Below are 16,530 nucleotides of genomic sequence, written 5' to 3'. Positions count from 1 at the left end.
CTTTGGAATGTGCTTTAGTTTTGTCAGTTTGATTAAGAGGAGGCAAAGAGAAAGTAACGACTAGATGAAAAATGCTTTGTGATAGGTATGGGATTGTTGTTGAGTAAAGTATAGACATGAACACTGCTACAGGGAAGATGTGGTAAGATGTGGTGGTATTTTAGGTGGAATCACAGAGTACCCGCATGGAGTCACTGTGGGACGAGGGTCCAGATCTCAAGTTTATTGCAATAGGAGCTGGATTTTAAAAGTTCATTTAGAAATTGTTTCTTGAGAATAGGTTTATGCCAACCAATTCAAAGAGTCATTTGTAATCTGGAGCTGCAGTGTCTAATATGACAGCCACAGGTCACATGTAGCAGTTTAGATTTAGGTTAATTAAAATTAAATAACATTAAAAATTCAGTTGCTCTTCATTTTAAGTGCTTCATTTAAGTGCTTCATTTCAAGTGCTCAGTTGCCCCTTGTGTCTAGCAGATAATGTATTGGACAGTGCAGATGTGGAATGTTTCCATTATTACCAAAAGTTCTACTGACAGCACTGAGCTAGAGTGACAATTTACAAATTTGTAGTGGGTGAGTTCATCTCTCTGGTAGCCATATTACTTGTCCTTACTATCCAGGGCACCATATTTCAAGATACTTTGGAAACTTAGTTAGTCTTCATGATATTGTTGATTTCCTAATGAACCATGAAGAAGCTGGAAAGGTATTTTTCTCAGTTTTGGGACATCTAAAGGTCTTTATCTCATAGTATCCTTTTAATTTAAAATTACTTGAGTATGCTGGTTGTACTGCATCTTTTGAATAAACATTGACAGATTATCACAATCACAAAATTATCCTTGAAAATCAAGATTAAGATAGCAATAACTTTTCTGGTCACATAATTAATTTTCTAAAGTGGGATTGAAGTAGTTTGACTCACTATAATATTTACCCTTCAGAGAAGGTAGTTTTCATTAATCCTTTGCATCAAATGGTTACTTGTCCTGAAGCATTGATCAGAGGAGCTCTCTGAGATTTTAGTGTTATGTGCATGTACAAGTCTCTTTATCTCCACCATTGTCAAAGGCACACTTCTAAATGTGGAAGACCAAAAATAAAAGTGTATTACTAAGTTCCTGATGTCATTATTGTTCGTGTTATTATGACTATTAATAGTAACTACATTTATAATCACCTTGCATGTGTAAAACTCTTTAATATCAACAAAACCTCTTAGCATCGATTGCAAACTGAAATAGAGAAAGGATTAAGATCAGGGCTTTAAAGACCATTTTTTATTCAAATCCCAGCTGTGATCTTGAACTAGCTATTTAACCTTTACTAAGTCATGAAATCTTCTTCTGTAAAATAGGAATAGTAGTTATATCTGTTTTTGGAGATTATCATGAAGACTAAGTGTAAATGATAAAATATTTAAAGGATTTAGTATACTGCCCAGCAAATACTGAGCAATAATAAGTGTTAGCTGTTATTTGATTCTACAAGTGTAGGATCGGGACTTAAACACTGCATTGTTTTTAAATTCATGAAAAGGTGGAATCTTAGATAAGTTAAGCTATTTATTTATGGTTACATATTTGATAACTTGCAGAACCAGCACCTAAAATCAGGTCTTTAAATTCTTTATGTAAATCTCTTTCCAAAATAAGTATCAGTGACGTATGCTTAAGATTTAAGGATTGAGAGGAATGTGTTTGCACGAAGAATATATTGTTCTTATTTAGAAGATTAAAATTGAAAATAGGAGAAAAGGTAGAAAGAATATGAAGCAGTGTGTACACTGCAGGTCCTCAAGTATGGCATAAAAGATGATGTCCATTAAGTCTGAAGACAGTGACCTGCCTATGGTAAGCACCCATTACATATTTGTGCTGTGAAGGAATTGGAGTTATAAATGATACATGGCTTCAGTTGTTACCAATACATACATTAAAAGCTATTAAAAAACAGCAGATCTTAAGATTTATTTCATCATAGTCAGTGCATCCTCAAAGGACAAAGGCTTAGGAGGAAAGGAAACATTACTGAAAAAGGTGTTTGCTGTTCAAAGAAATTATTAATAGGATAGGAACTTCAGTGAACAAACATATGAGAGAACCCTTTAGTGCATATATAAGAGACATACAACAGATGCTGCAAAATTATGGAAACGTTTGAAAGCTGTGAGAGGAAGTGGAGATAGATAGATATATAAAAGCATTGACAAATTATCACAATCACAAAATAATCCTTGAAAATCAAGGATTATATATATAGTTTTTTTTTTTTTTTTTTTTGAGATACAGCCTTGCTCTGTTGCTCAGGCTGGAGTGCAGTGGCATAGTCTTGGCTCACTGCAACCTCCACCTCCTGGGTTCAAGCGATTCTTTGCTTCAGCCTCCCAAGTAGCTGGAATTACAAGTGTGTGCCACCACACCTGGCTCATTTTTGTCCTTTTAGTAGAGACAGGGTTTCACCATGTTGGCCAGGCTGGTCTCGAACTCCTGACCTCAAGTGATCTACCCACCTTGGCCTCCCAAAGTGTTCAGATTACAGGCATGAGCCACTGTTCTGGCCTGGAAATGGCTATTTTCTTGTATGTGATCACAAAATATGATGAAGCTAGAAAGTTAGTAATGATGGTAACAAAGTCTCATTCATTCAGCTCAGGCTTTTGTCAGATTATTGACTTGATCATGGTATTATTTTTCAGAAGGATGAGGGAAAAAGGACACTGCTTCTCTAGGCCATTTGTTTTTGAGACAGGGTCTTCCCCTTTTGCCCAGGCTGTAGTGCAGTGGCACACTCACAGCTCACTGCAGCCTCAATCTCCCAGACTCAAGTGATCCTTCCACCTGGGAGCTGGAACTACAGGTATGCACCACTATGTTTGAATAGTTGTTTTTTTATATAGGGATGGTGTCTCAGTAGGTTGCCCAGGCTGGTGTCAAACTCCTAGGTTCAAGCAATCTTCCAAACTGCTGGGATTACAGGTGTGAGCCACCGTGATGGACCTCTAGGCTAATTTAAACCACTATAAAAGAAGTGATTAATGAAAAGGGAGTAACAGGAACGTTGGACAAAACTAAAGATGTCACATTATACTTTGGGATTGTAATTATAATCAAGGGTTATGAAAATGGACCAAGTTAGGGACATGCCAGTTCTCACAAAGCTTGAGAAAGGGAAGACATTCCATTAATTTGAGACCCTAAAAAGGAGGATAACCCAAAAAGACCATTGATTCTCAACGGGGCAATTTGACATGGACTTAAGGCCTTCGATTGACATTTGAAAGGAAAAATCCCTGAAGATAATATTTTTTAATATATATATATATTTGTGTTTTGTTGCATTAAAAGCACATTGAAGCAGTAAGTCTGTGTTAGACACTGAATTGATTTAGTTGAAATTAATCTTCATCAGAGTGCTTTAAGGGAGTTAACCAAATTAGCTAAGTAGCAACTGAAACACATGATTGGTGAGAAGGGGTAGCCAAAAGGCACTGATTGATTTATTCAGTTTTCCTAGTCCTGGAAAGTTAACTGTCAGGGTTTTATCATTATATATTTAAAATTTTTATTTTTATAATAGAAAATTCAAATAAAAAAATACACAGAAACATGTAATAGAGGTCCATGTATTCACTATTAGGATTGAATATATATTAACATTTTGCCTTGTTTCATATTTTTAAAAAAAGATTTAAGAATCACATAAGGAGTTTTCTCATTCTTTTATTTTGCAATTTATTTTTTGAAAGAAGAAACAATTTTTTTTTATATTTATCCTTTTTAATCTATATGACACATTTGCTTCCATTTAAACTGCTGTATTCCAATATGTGAGTAAATCAGTTTGTTTATTCTTTCAACTTCAACTTTTTGCTGTTTTTAAAATGGGTATAGTGTTTTAATAGAAACTGTTGATTCTGGAACAGTGTTTAATAGAAACAGTAGTAGAGTCATCCTTGATTTGTTTCTGAGTTTAATGAGAGGGCTTCTTACATTTAACTCTTTGGTAAGATGTTGGCTATTCTTGGTATATTTATTTTATCAGGTTAAAAAAAGTCTTCAGTGGCCGGATGCAGAGGCTCATGCCTGTAATCCCAGCACTTTCAGAGGCCGAGGCTGGAGGATTGCTTGAGCCCAGGAGTTGAAGACCAACTTGTGCAAAATGGCATGACCTCATCTCTACAAAAAATTTTAAAAAATTAGCTGGGAAAGGTAGCACATGCCTGTAGTCCTAGGTACTCTGGAGGCTGAGGTGGGAGGACCGCTGGAACCCAGGAGTGTAAAACTGTAGTGATCCTGGACTAGGAAGCAAGACCTCATATCAAAAAAAAAAAGTCTTCTGTTAGTTTTTTAAAAGTTTACATGATGAGTGAATATTCAAGCTTACCCCCCAAAAAGAAAAAAGTAGGATTCTTTTGATCTTACCTTGTTTCCCTTTTCATTTTATATGTAGAGAGTTAATAGCTAGGCATAGTGGTATGCACCTATAGTTTCAGCTACTCAGCTACGTGGGAGGCTGAGGCAGGAGGATTGTTTGAGCCCAGGAGTTCAAGATCAGGCTGAGTAACATAAGAGACCCCGTCCCTTTATAAAAAAAAGTTTACATAGCAGATCTAAGGCAGCTGTCTTTAGAAGGGCCTTAGGCTTGCAAGGTTGGCCCTTGGCTGATGTCCGAGAACAGAGCTTCTGAAACAATTCCTAACTAATACAGATATTTCACCATGTCTAGACTATTTCTACAGTGTGATTCATGGTGAGCACCTGCTTTCTTTCTGGAAATCTAAAATTTTGGTAGTTGCAAGGCAGAGATTGCCTTTGTGACGAACTCGCAATAAAATCCCTAAACTCTCATTCAGAAATGAGCTTTTTAAAGCTGCATTTTTCCCACTAGAGATAATACTTGCATGTTATCTCTGAAAGACTTAAGATCAGCTAATGTTTTGGGTTTTATATATATGATTTAAGAAGTGATTTTTATTATAAACTGGACATCAGTTCTTGTTACAAATCCTATAATGGGTTATCAAATTGATGTTTTATATGAATTTCTAAATCTGTACTCATGGAATGGTATTTTGTAGTTAGATTCTGGAGAAATGGGAAACATGAAAGTATCCAGGGAGGAGGTGTTTTGAAAAATGAAAGCATTACATTGTATTTTATGCTTTTAAGATTAGTAGAACTGTCAAAACTGATGAAAGATTTAAATAGTAATGAGATACATTATAACTGGGGATGAAAATTGGCAGTCAAGGTTCCTGAGTTACAGCTCTCACTAATAGTGGCTTATTGAATAACTAGCTATTTATATTTCTGGATTTTTTTTTTTTTTTTAGAGATGGGGGTCTCTCCATGTTGGTCAGGCTGGTCTCGAACTCCCGACTTCACGTGATCCACCCACCTCAGCCTCCTAAAGTAAGGGGATTATAGGGGTGAGCCACTGCTCCCTCTGGATATTTTTTATTGTTAAAATGTGGTCAGGTCTCCGTTATCTCTGCTAATTATAGGAATCATAATAATGCCATTATTATTAATGTTTTTAGCTATTCTGAAAAGGAAAATTAACCTCAGAGACTATTTTGTTTATAAATTACAGCAAGTTGATTAAGTGTAATTCTGCATTCTGAATATAGTTCTGCCTTGAATAAATTATGTGAAATAATGTTCATGAATAAACTGACATTCTGAATCAGTTTAACAGAATAAATTGTTTAGAAGGACCCATTAGTGATCTTTTCACCTTATTATTGTTATGTAATTTATTATTTTTAGAATGTAACACTTAAGTTTCTAAAATTGCTTTCACTTGATTATATATGTTACCCCTTTTTTGGGAAGTTGGTATTCTTTATGAGAAATATCTGTACTTGGTGAAGTCTTTCCTTAGTTAGGCATATCACATAAAGAAAGTGTCCTTTCTCCATAGCTCAGTCACTTAATGATTTAGGTTATAGTTAAAGTAGCTTGATAATCTTCAGTTTTCTACCTTCTAGTCAACTGCCGTTAGATGTGATGTCAACAGTACATGCAGAACAGTGTTAGACTAAGTATAGTAATTTAGGAGGGTGAATCTATCATCCATAATGATGTAACCATTACCCCATGTAGGTAAGTGAATATACAAAATATATACAGTGTTCTGTTAATATGTGTTTATGTTACATTTACTTTTTATCCACAATATAAAACAATTCACTTTGGGAGGCTGAGTAGGGAGGATCACTTATGCTCAGGAGTTCGAAACCACCGTGGGCAACATGGTGAGACCTTGTCTCTATAAATAAAAAAACAAACAAAAAACAATTGAGATTTGACCATCTGTAATAATGACTATAGTAAAAATAATTTCATTTTCTCAAGAAACAGTCCTAGCACCCTAATTTATTTATTGTGTCTGAAATAATGTACTTAAATCACTAGGAGCAAAACAAAACTTCCATCTTTTAAATATATATGTTTTAGAGGAAGAAAAATAGTGTCCAAAAGAGTTGAAGAATACATCTGTTACTTTACGAATGAAAATACAGGATCCAGGCTATACCATTGGGTTGGGCAGAAGAGTCTTACGTTGTTTTATTTCCTTCCTTAAATGTTTTATAAATGACAATAATAAACAACAGAATTATGATAAATGCTGAAATTATTCAAGGCTATCAAACTTATTTAAATGTCGTCATTGACATCACCGAATATTCCTGTTAGCTATAGGTGTTTGTGTAAATATCTAATATAGCTTTTATAAGCATAGCTTATTGCTTTGATGTGTTACCATTGAATTATGTTATAACAAGGGTTTGGTAATATCTTGTAAATTTATTCCTAATGCTACATGGGTATCATCTTTTTTATTAATCACTTTGGTTTGCTTACTGCTAAGACTGTCAAAACTTTTAGATTTGTCTAGAAACCAAAGATAGCAAGTAGACTAAATTAGTTTTTGCCAGTGTAAAGTTGAGCCCTAAAACAGTATTGATTTATGTTCTGTAAATCTATTTTCTGTCTTTACAGTTATAGTTTTTGCCAGAAAAATAGTAACAGATTTTTAAAACTTGATTTATCTTCAAGGAGTTTAACTAAATGAAACTTTTATGAGGCAAACACTACTCTTCCTGAATGATAAGATTTACATGTACAGTTTGAAAGTAAAATTGAAGATTTGTGACCAAGACTTCATTAATCAGGAAGAGAGAAGAAACTTCTGTTCTTGCCAAGAATCAAATACATAGGCATGTGCAAACTCTCTTACATGCATACATACACAATTCTTTTTCTAATCTCAGTAGTTCAAATAAATTATTATATACAACTGCATTTTGTCTGAAATTATAAATTACTGCATAGCTTATATTTGATTTGAAATGCTTATTGTCTTTTTTTGAAGAATACTTTTTAGTAGTAGAAATCTAGTGCACCATGCAATTATATTAGCAGACAAATAATGATATTCTGTCCAAGTATTTATTAGTTTAGCTCAGTTCTATTTTAGACTCAGGGAGGAGTTAGAGTTAAAAGAGTTGAGCTATGGCCTTTAACTTGAGGGAGTTTAGAGGAACGAAATGTGAGGTAGTTGACAAAATGCAACCCCATATAATCATATAAAGTATTATTGGAAAAACAGTCTTGTCTGTAGTAGTGCCAGACATTATTCAACACTTATTGAAAAATGGTGACTTCTAATTTATATAGTTTTGTAGTTGGATCTAGTTGAAAGGCGCTTGGAAGAAAATGAGAGAGCAGGCTTGTTTATACTTGGTTTTTATTTCAGGTGGTTAAGTTAAATTAATGAAATAGGGCTTTATTCTTTGAGCTTTTGTTATGAAGTAAAATTGCTTTATTTAGCATTATCTTTATAAATGCTAATATTTAGTGGTTTTCCCAACAGAGATTTCCCCACAATTAATTGTTTCTTAAATCACTGTAGCTTTTAAATGACTTTTATTTTTTCTTACTACAAAGATTATCTTCGACAGTGGTAGAATATTGTTAAAGCACAAAGAAGACTATGAAAGTCACCCCAGCCTGCCTACCACCCAAAGATAGTCAGCACTAGCACTCTAGTTTGTATGCTTTCAGTAAATTAATAAATATGTGTGTTATAGATGAATATGTGTACATTTATTTTAAAATTAGAATCATACTATATGTGTGTGTTTAACTGAATCTTGCTTTTACAGTTAATGGTGTCTCAAAATTGTTCCAGGTCATTAAAGATACTTCTACCACATGATTTGTAAAGGGTGGAGGGTTTTGCATAGTGTGGATATGTCATAATTGATTTCAGCAGCCCTCTATGGTTGGATACTAAAAATGTTTGAAATTCTTGGTTAATTTTCTATTGATTTGAAATGAAAGTGAGAATTTTTTTAAAGTTGTTTTTAAGACAACTTACTTGATCTTATTTGATTTGCTCAGATCCTGTATTTCCAAGTTATTAGTCTTAAGGTATGATAGACATGATGGAAGTTGGTTATTTAATAGCCAGCAAGTTATATATATTTGTATTGAGAGTGTATAAAGATTAGGGAAAATTAACCAATGGCAGGAATCTTTTTTTTTTTTCTCTCTCTAGCTTCCTTTTGAATGTCACTCCTACCTCTTTCCCTGAAGCCCCAAAGCTCTTGGGCAGAATGTCAGAGTATACATGCATTTGTTTTCCATTATGTCTGTAACCTTTCACATAGAACGCCTTTCAATAAGTATAAATAGACATTGAATGAATAAATGCTAGCTTCTATTGACCATTCATAGCTCTAGCACTCAAGAAGCTTATTTGTCTAGTAAAGCAGAGAAAAATACAGAGCGATGAACTCTGAGTTCTCGTGATCATGGAAGTCTATCTATTTACAAGGATCACTGTCTGCTTTAAAATTTGTTTTCCTCGATTATCTTATTCTTACACAGTGCAGCAAGTTGGCTTACTTTTTGCTCTGTCCTAGATACTTTTATTAAACATTTACTAATCTGAGACATGTTCCTCAAACACATATTTTTGTTCTTCCATTAAATCTGACAATACATGATTAGTACTCCAAGAAGTTTCTCGGGTGTGTTGTTATTTGGTTCTTGTGGATTCTTTTATTTAAATAGCTTTTAAAACTCCTTGCTGCTTAATTCTTGGAGAAGTTAGGACTAAATGATGCCATTTTTTTTTTCTGTGACAGTGGACTTTTCTTCCAAACTCTTTGTGACTTCTTGTGAATTCTGTAAGAAACCTGTTTTCCTTTAAAAAGAGAGAATGACTATTTTTTTTCCCTATTTCTTGACCTATCTCATTCCTAGAATGGGTATCCTAATGAGGATTATTTCTTCACGAGCAATTGAAACAGATTGTCCTACTTTTGCCCTGCCGCTTAATGGAATGCAGATTTTCTCTTTGGAAAGAGAAATCTTTGGGTCACTGACATTTCAGACCCAAAATGAAATATAAATTGTTATGCCACACGTGTTTTAAAGTTCATTTTTGGTCTTTATTGTCTATAGAAGTTCCTGGATTGGTGATAACTAGAAGTGCTTTGGACTGATGAAAACCACTCAAGTATATCTACATTGTTATCAGCACCTATAAGAGATGAAGTGACATAGGTTATGGGCTAATTAGAATAGCTGTTACAACTTACATAGTGCTTTATAGTTTTAAAAAATTAATAAATTTTTAAATATAATTATTAATAATTACTAATTATTTCACCTTCATTGAGCAGTAAAGGTAAATGGCTTAATGGTTTGAAGAACCAGAAGAAACTGTTAGCTGGAGTTAGTGAGTTCGTTGGAGAGTTGAAGGAGATTATTCTGAAGAGGAAGGCAGAGATGGATCATTTAGCAATTGTGATAGCTAGTTCTAGACTTTTTCTGCTGCCTAAAGTCCAGCCAAGAGCTGAGTCTGTCACCTAAACTCTACCCACCTGCTCCCTTGCAATGGAACAGTCAGTTGTATTATGTGCTTGGACTCTCTGATAAGTAAGTGCTGTGCTAGTCTCTTAGGATGGCCCTCAATGAAATATGCCTTCTCATAGTCACACTCTTCCACATTCTATCTGTATTACACTGTATTCCACATATATCTATATTACACTGTTTAAACTGATACAGTGCACCAGAAGTGATGCTGTGTCTGTTCCAGGCAAAACAGTGTGACAGCTTTTGTTTCTTGACATGTTGGGAACATTAAGCTGTCATGTAAGAAGTGCAGCTATTCTGTTGGAGTGACCATGTTGAAAAACCACTTGGAGAGGGAGCAGCACTGAGAATACGTGGGGAAAGAGAGGCCCTACTACTGTAATATCCTAGCTAAGCCCACCCTTTATCACCAATATGTTAAACATGTGAATAGAGCCAGCTTGGATGTTCTGGCTCCAACCACCAAATGCATGCAATATTATGACTAGTGATGAGTGAGACCAAAAGAAAAAATTATTTAAATGTCCCTCAAGATGATTTTACCAAAAAAAAAAAAAAAAGAGAGAAACAATAAAATGAACGTTGTTTTAAGCCACTAAGTTTTAGGGTGGTTTGTTATGTAGTAATAGGTAAATAGGACAGGAAGCTAGGAAACATTTAGAGTGGTAACTGTTTGATTCTGTGGAAATTATAAAGTTAGCTCAAAGAAATACACAGAATTTTTGCTGTCAATCTCAAAGTCAGGCGCAGGAGACAGACATGCAAACAGTTGCCATAGCATAAATGGTACCTTTAATTTTGCGATTGCTTTTGCACTCAACAGTCTTTCCTATGAAGGCATACAGATTTTCTTATTCTTTTTGATTATAGTATTTCATAGCATATGTGTACTCTAGTTTACTTAACAGTTCCCACTGTTGATGGACATTTTCATTCTTTTGGGTCTAATTTTTCAGTATTGCAAATAATGATGCACAAATGTGAATTTCTCTAGGATAATTTAAACTTGTTTCCATAATGAGTGTACCAATTTTAGTACTGCCATGCTATCCATACATTCTTTAGTAGCTCTTATACAATTGAGACAGTTCATATTTAGTATTCAAGTAGGAAATCTACTCATATGCTATATGGGAGGTAATATATATTAGCAGCAAACAAATTCGAGAGCTAGTGAAAATGGCTTTAGAACATTTCTAATTTGTTTGGATAGTTTTACTAAAGGAGGAAAAAAGTCCCCACGACATTCTCCCATGTCTAAATTTACCATTGCCAGTTCTTTGCTCATAGGAAATTAGGAGTGGATCAACTATTGTATCATAAATACAAAACTAGTATTCAACAAATGACAGAAATTAGTTTCACTTAAAACTCTTAGTACATCAGTAGAGATAGGATAGCAAAGACTAGGGTTAGGGAGTATAGGCTTTAGAGTCATAAGAGACCAGGGTTTAAATCCTAGCTTGGCCACCTCATAGTAGTAGTTGATAGTCATCTGCAAACTGAGGTCAAAATTGTAAATGTTATTTTTTTCTCCATTCCTCTAGGAAGTATATAAACTCTTGTTACTAATTTTTACTGTTACTTTGTTCATATAAGCAAAGGATGTAAATGACCTCTTATATTTTCATATATTTTGAAAACCAATTTGGAGCATATTGTAGAGTAACAATAGAAGCTTCTAATGACTGCATGAAATAATACCACCTGTTATATTTTGCATCTATTATTTTATTTGAATTTTGGGAGTAAGAATGGAAGTTAATACTTTAATTTTATTGATGTGGGTTCACAAAGGACATAGTTTGGAAATCGAGTATTAAGGTTGGAACTCTGGTCTTCTGGCTCCTACCCTCACAGTCTTTTCTGTAGGTCACATTGCCTGATCTTCTTTTGGTTTCCTTGTGACCATTTCCATGTTGCTAGCTTATTTGTCTATTATTCCACCAGAACCAATAAAATCTTTAGTTTCTGCTTTTTGTAATCATTCTAAGCACTTATTAATAACTTGTTATACATTTTCATATAGAAATTACCTCAGGTGAAAGGAAATCATTATTGGAAGAAAGCTAAATTGATAATTACTTTATTACAATGAATTTCAGGCTGTTTGTATGATGTTAGTATTTTTATTTCTGAGATAGTGTGACCACATAGTTGTGATGAGAGTTGAGAAAGAGAACCAAGATTTATTGTGAAGATTTTTAGTTCTGGAAGAGAGATAAAATTGGTGGCAGTATTTGCTGTCCTTATAGGAATGCTGTCATGATATGGAAAATGAAGCGGAAGAAACTGATATAGATAAGCTACTGTGTAAAGCTTTGATGTCCAGTTTTGCTTTATACTGTCAATTTGTTTATGAGTGAGAAGGGTGTTGATTTTTAACATTACAAAAAGTATGATACTAAAAATTAAAACCTCAAAACATGGTTCTAATTTGAGGACTTTGGAACTTACCTGGAATTCTCTATGGATTTGAAGAGTAGATGAATTATTATTTAATTTATAAAACTAAGGGTAGATTGGTATATAAGACCTCACAGGACTCTACCAACTGCTACTCTAGAAAGTTGAAGTCTTTTATCACCATTTCCTAAAATTAAAGCATACATGCATATGTGTGAGCTTAAACCTTAGAATATTAAATGTATAAACCCAGAAAAATGCCTTATTACCTATAACTGTCATTTTTCATGTTGTTTAGTTACATTGAAAGATGGGAAGAAAAGAGAAAAAGTGGTTTATTTCCCATTCATGAAACTATTGTTATTATAATTCCATCCCTTTGTAATAGTTAAAATATAAGAAATATAGAACATGGAGATAATTTCAGGAACAACTTCATTATTCTTTAACATGTCAAAATAGGGCAAATTGTGGACCTTTTTAAAAAAATTTAATTGTTTTTCTTTAAAAAAAAATAATTTGTCTCTTGCCAAGTTTCTTAGTTGCATATGGCTTCTGATGTGTATAGGAAAGTATCATATGTGCAGCTGATATTGCCCTTCTGACTTTCTTGGTCCTTCTTTCTACTAGATCTGTATTAAAATTTTTGTCGTTGTATTTATTCTGCAGCTCACCAAAGCTCATCGACAAGGACACATGGTGAAAGTAGATTGGCTGGACAGATTGACATTTAGAGAGATAGAAATGATAAATGAGGTGAGTTTTATCCATCTTTTTTACTTTAAAATATTTTCTGTAAATTTTTAAATTAACAATTTTTTGATAAGACTTGTTTATTGTTAGGTATCTCACAAATACAGGATTATCAGGGTTAACCCCTGTAGCTGGGAATTTCTATGCTAATAACTGGAAAATTTGGGATATCTGTTTTCCCTGTATTTTAACATAATGTCAAACCATGAAGTAGGTAGTAGATATTCTAAGATGTTCTAAATATCATATGAATGAAGCCTATGCAGCCTTAATGCCTCAGTGGTGTGTTCTCTGTCGTATCAGCTCATGTTCAAGTCAGTGTTGGATAAATCTTCCATCACACAGTGCTAACTTTTCACTTCAGTTACCATAAATAATTTCAGCAAGTTTTCTCTTCAATTAATTTATTGTTTCTCTATGTACTACATATAGGACTCTGTACCCTCTATAAAATTACATGATATAAGTGATTTTTTTTCTTGACCTTGTATATGAGCCAGTGTGTATGTTTAAATAAAGATGGCTTCAATGAGAGTGCGGCCAAAAGTTGTAACAAGACGTTTCCTTTTTTGTATATTTCCTCTAAGATACCAGGTGTTAGGCCCAATATTCCACACCTAGAGAATGGAAATAATAATTGTATTAATCAGATTAGGAGAGAAGAACATCAGTTTGTGATTTGTCTAGTTTATAATGACCATAAGGCACAACTTATTTAATTTATATTCTCCAAATAATTTTCAGCAGGTAGAGAGAAGTTTTTAATTTTACTGTCAACTATTATAAAAATTAGATTTTAGTATTTTTTTTTAATGAAGGTAGTGATGTTTAACAACATTTACATTCAATTGTAGTTTTTGGTATCTTTTCTAAATTTATTCATAATACATTCTTATATACTTAAACTGGAAGAAAGGCTTACTTTTTTGATTTTTGTAATAGTCACATTTGAAAAAATGATTACTCATAATACTAGCATTTTTCTCTTCTTAAACTTATATATCACTGGGTGTAGAAAATGTATTAGAGTTTACTTTGCCCAGCCTTTTTCATATTTTAATTTCTTTAAAAGAAATTACCATTACCGTTACCACACCCATACCATTACACAACAGACTGTAATATGTTCAAAAAACTCAAGAATTTAAGTAACCTCCTCAGACCTTTATTATTTATTTATTTATTTTTGAGACAGGGTCTGACTTTGTCACCCAGGCTGGAGTGCACTGGTATGCTCACTGCAGCCTCAAACTTCTGGACTCAGGTGGTCCTCCTTCCTCAGCTTCCCAAGGTGTTAGGACTACAGGCCTGGCTAATGTTTTTAAAGTTTTTTGTAGAGTCAGGGTCTGGCTATGTTGCCCAGGATAGTCTGAAGCTCCTGGCTTCAAGCAGTCCTCCCAACTCTGCCTCCCAAAGTGTTAGGATTACAGGTGTGAGCCACCATACCTGGCAATTTTACCTGTTAGATCCGAAGCCATTTATAAAGTTGTTTTGGGTCAAAGCTCATTACCCCTTTAGACTTCATTGTATTTTCACTTCATCATCACCCTGGTATAGTCATGTGTCTTATCATGTCTTTTCGATTAACCACAGATCACATGTACAGTGGTGGTTCCATAAGATTATAGTACCTTAATTTTCCTGTACCTTTTCTCTTAGATATGTTTAGATAGATACTTACTATTGTGTTACACTTGCCCACAGTATTCAGTACAGTAACCTGCAATACAAGTTTGTACCCTAGGGGTAATAGGCCATACCATATAACCTAGGTGTGCAGTAGGCTATACCATCTAGATCTGTGTTTATACATTCTATGATGTTCACATGACTAAATTGCCTAGTGATGCATTCCTCAGAATGTGTACCTATTAAGTGACATGTGACCATGTTTGCTTTCTTTTTTTAAGGTGACACAATTATATAAATAACTTTATTTTTTAATGTTGGGACAAGAAGTAATTATTCCGCAGTATATTTAAAGTGTGGATAAAAAATTACAAATGACAAATCATTTTAAGAACATTTATAAATTATGAAAAACTTGTAAAGGCTATACTTAGTAAACTCAAATGGCCTCTGTTCTTAGGTTGCACACTTTTTTTTTTTTTATTTTGTTAGACATATTGATTTCTATAGTTTGTTTAGTCTTATAGGTTAAGGGTGAAAACTTTGCTTAAAATTGTTAGAAGGACAAACCATTCTTTTTATTTTTGAAATAAAATAGTTCTCATGCACATGTGTGCAAAATACCTTCAAGATTATAAAATCCAAACTACTGAATAAACCAAAAGTGTTAAATTTGAGAAAGCAACTATAAGTGCATAGTAGACACTACTGAATAAACAGTAGTGTTGTCTATAATAAAATGATAGTGCTGAGTAAACACTGCATGTATATAATAAAAATTTGTTATATTTTGACTTGGATTTGCTAGATACATCTATTACTGAATTGGGAAAAATGATACATACTGATCCCTTAAGAGAATGTTGAAAAGAATCATTTTTCATGAAAATGATTTTTTTCTTTTTCAGAGTGAAAAACGAAGTTCTAATTTCATGTACCTGATGGTTGAATTTCGATGTGTCAAGTGTGATGATAAGGAATATGGTATTGTTTATTATGAAAAGGTATTTGCCTTGGAACTGTTTTTGGTCTCTAAAGTAGAGGGGAGGGGAAACGTTAAAAAAATATTACTGTTGTTCCTGCTGGGATGAATTATTTGGTTGCAGGGTAGCAGCAGACAGCTGTCAGCAGCAGCTGTTTATGTATACACAAATCAAATCATATAGCTACAACAAGATTACAAAAGCCGATCACTCATGTAATGCAGTTCTGGGTCACAGAATTCGATAAGTATGCAAGTGATTAAAAACTTTGTGATTAATTGTTCTGCAAATTGACAAGTAGGACACTAAGTTTTGGCTTTATTTACTATTATTATTTGTTTAAAGAATGAAAAGAGGAAATTATATTTTTAAGTGGTAGGCTGTTTATTGAAAGTTAAGAGTCTGTTATTTGAGTGCATATGTAATGTCTGTATGTGGCCCTCACTTAAGTATACTTATGAAATACTTCAGAAATGTCTATTTATTTGTACAATGTATGCAAAATTAAGACCACAGTTTTGCCATCAGGCTGAGTAATAACAAATATGCAGTTATAGATTTGCTCTATTCTGCCCATTATGCTAAAGAAAGTAGCTCTGTGTTTAGTATGTACCTACCTGAAAATATCTTCCTTTAAGTACTACAGAAATAATTGTATGCAGGCCAGGTGTCGTGGCTCATGCCTGTAATCCCAGCACTTTGGTTGGCCATGTGGGAACGTTAGTTTAGCCCAGGAGTTTGAGACCCAACTGGACAGCATGGTGAGACTCCATGTTTATTTAAAATGAGTATAAAAAATTAAAAAATTGTATGCATAGTTTGAAACCACATAAATCAAATGTCTTCTATTATTGTATTAA

At 33.7% G+C, this 16,530-nt stretch overlaps 1 protein-coding gene across 3 annotated transcripts in view; it reads left to right on the top strand.

The window, feature by feature from the left end:
• The window catches only part of PIK3C3 (phosphatidylinositol 3-kinase catalytic subunit type 3), a 128,395-nt gene that overhangs the window by 25,156 nt on the left and 86,709 nt on the right, over positions 1–16,530 (top strand). For all 3 annotated transcript variants that reach the window (XM_012440828.2, XM_012440827.3, XM_064379224.1), the window contains exons 5-6: positions 12,975–13,061; positions 15,596–15,691. In XM_012440828.2, coding sequence (XP_012296251.1) covers positions 12,975–13,061; positions 15,596–15,691 — 183 coding nt within the window. The remainder of the gene's footprint in view (positions 1–12,974; positions 13,062–15,595; positions 15,692–16,530) is intronic.

Source organism: Aotus nancymaae, unplaced genomic scaffold (assembly GCF_030222135.1).
Source record: "Aotus nancymaae isolate 86718 unplaced genomic scaffold, 86718_ANA_hifiasm-v0.15.2.pri h1tg000020l, whole genome shotgun sequence".
Lineage (NCBI taxonomy): Eukaryota > Metazoa > Chordata > Mammalia > Primates > Aotidae > Aotus > Aotus nancymaae.
The sequence above is the reverse complement of the archived record's forward strand: the minus strand, read 5'-3'. Positions and strand labels throughout refer to the sequence as shown.